The 1,128-nt window shown below is 37.1% G+C and overlaps 1 protein-coding gene across 1 annotated transcript in view; it reads left to right on the top strand.

The window, feature by feature from the left end:
- Window positions 1-863, top strand: part of immp1l (inner mitochondrial membrane peptidase subunit 1) — a 7,491-nt gene extending 6,628 nt beyond the window's left edge. Inside the window, exon 6 of the mRNA XM_060877361.1 lies at window positions 120-863. Within this exon, the coding sequence (XP_060733344.1) occupies window positions 120-191 (72 nt within the window). The 3' untranslated portion in view covers window positions 192-863. The remainder of the gene's footprint in view (window positions 1-119) is intronic.
- Window positions 864-1,128: the final 265 nt, after the last annotated feature.

Genomic DNA, 1,128 nt, shown 5'->3' with positions numbered 1-1,128 from the left:
CTAGCAAGTTTACGAGGTACTTTAGAAACCCGCTTTGTTTGTTTGTATTTAGATTATATTCTACATGGATTTTTTTCTTTCCTCACAGGATTCCTGTTGTTTGTGTGTTTATTTTGCAGTTGTGGCCTCTACACAGTGTCGGCACGTTAAACGAGAGTCCGAACGCCAGACGCTTTGTACGCGCCGAATAAAAGCGACCACAAAGACACACGCTTTTAATAATAAACTGGTATTCAGGACATCTCAGCTGCCTGGCTGTGCCTGGGACCTGCCTGGAGAAGATATGTTCCAGAAACCACAATGACTTTTATCTACATCATCTTTTTAACAAGCAGGATACCAGAAAAATACAAAGGATTTAAAGTACAAAGGAATTTGCATTGAAATGTACTGAAATATTTAAAAAAGTATAAAGTAACAAATGAATGTAATAATTTCCTTTTGGGTCCTGAGTTCTGACACACGGATAAATTATTTATGGTTTAATTTTACGGTGATATGAATTTGGCTTTTAATAATACAAATATCAATGAAACTAAAATGTGCTGAGTTTGCATTTTTTTCTTTTTCACTCCTAGAAATGTAATCGTGTAAAATTAGTTTTCAATCAAATATCTGTGTGTGTGTCTCTTTCTCTGAGTCTGTGTGTGTGCCTGTGTCTGACTGTCTGTGTGTCTCTGTGTGTGATTCTCTGTGTCTCTTTTTCTCTTTCTCTGTGTGTGTGTGATTGTCTGAGTGTGTATGTTTCTCTTTCTCTGTGTGTGTGACTCAGTGTTTGTGTGTGTGTGTGTCTCTGTGTTTGAGAGACACACAATACAATATTGTTTCTTAAAAATAAAATATTTGGTATTTTTTGTTATTAACTCAATATAAATCGATTCGAACTGTGATCAGGATTTTTATGTAGATCATTGAGATGAATGAAGACGTCACTTGCACCAGTGAACCCGACCTGAGCCGCATAACAATGAGCCTTTGAAAAATAGGGCCCTGCTTTGCACCTTAAAGGTGATTGGATCATGAATGCATTTCGGTTGACTACATCAGATCTCTGTGTCAAGGGACCAGGTATTTCTTCTGATCAGATTAAGATGTGATCACTCTAAAATGCACCATGACCACCTTAAG

This window comes from Tachysurus vachellii, chromosome 1 (genome assembly GCF_030014155.1).
Source record: "Tachysurus vachellii isolate PV-2020 chromosome 1, HZAU_Pvac_v1, whole genome shotgun sequence".
Classification (NCBI taxonomy): domain Eukaryota; kingdom Metazoa; phylum Chordata; class Actinopteri; order Siluriformes; family Bagridae; genus Tachysurus; species Tachysurus vachellii.
Note: the sequence above shows the minus strand (reverse complement) of the source record. Positions and strands in the feature narration are given on the sequence as shown.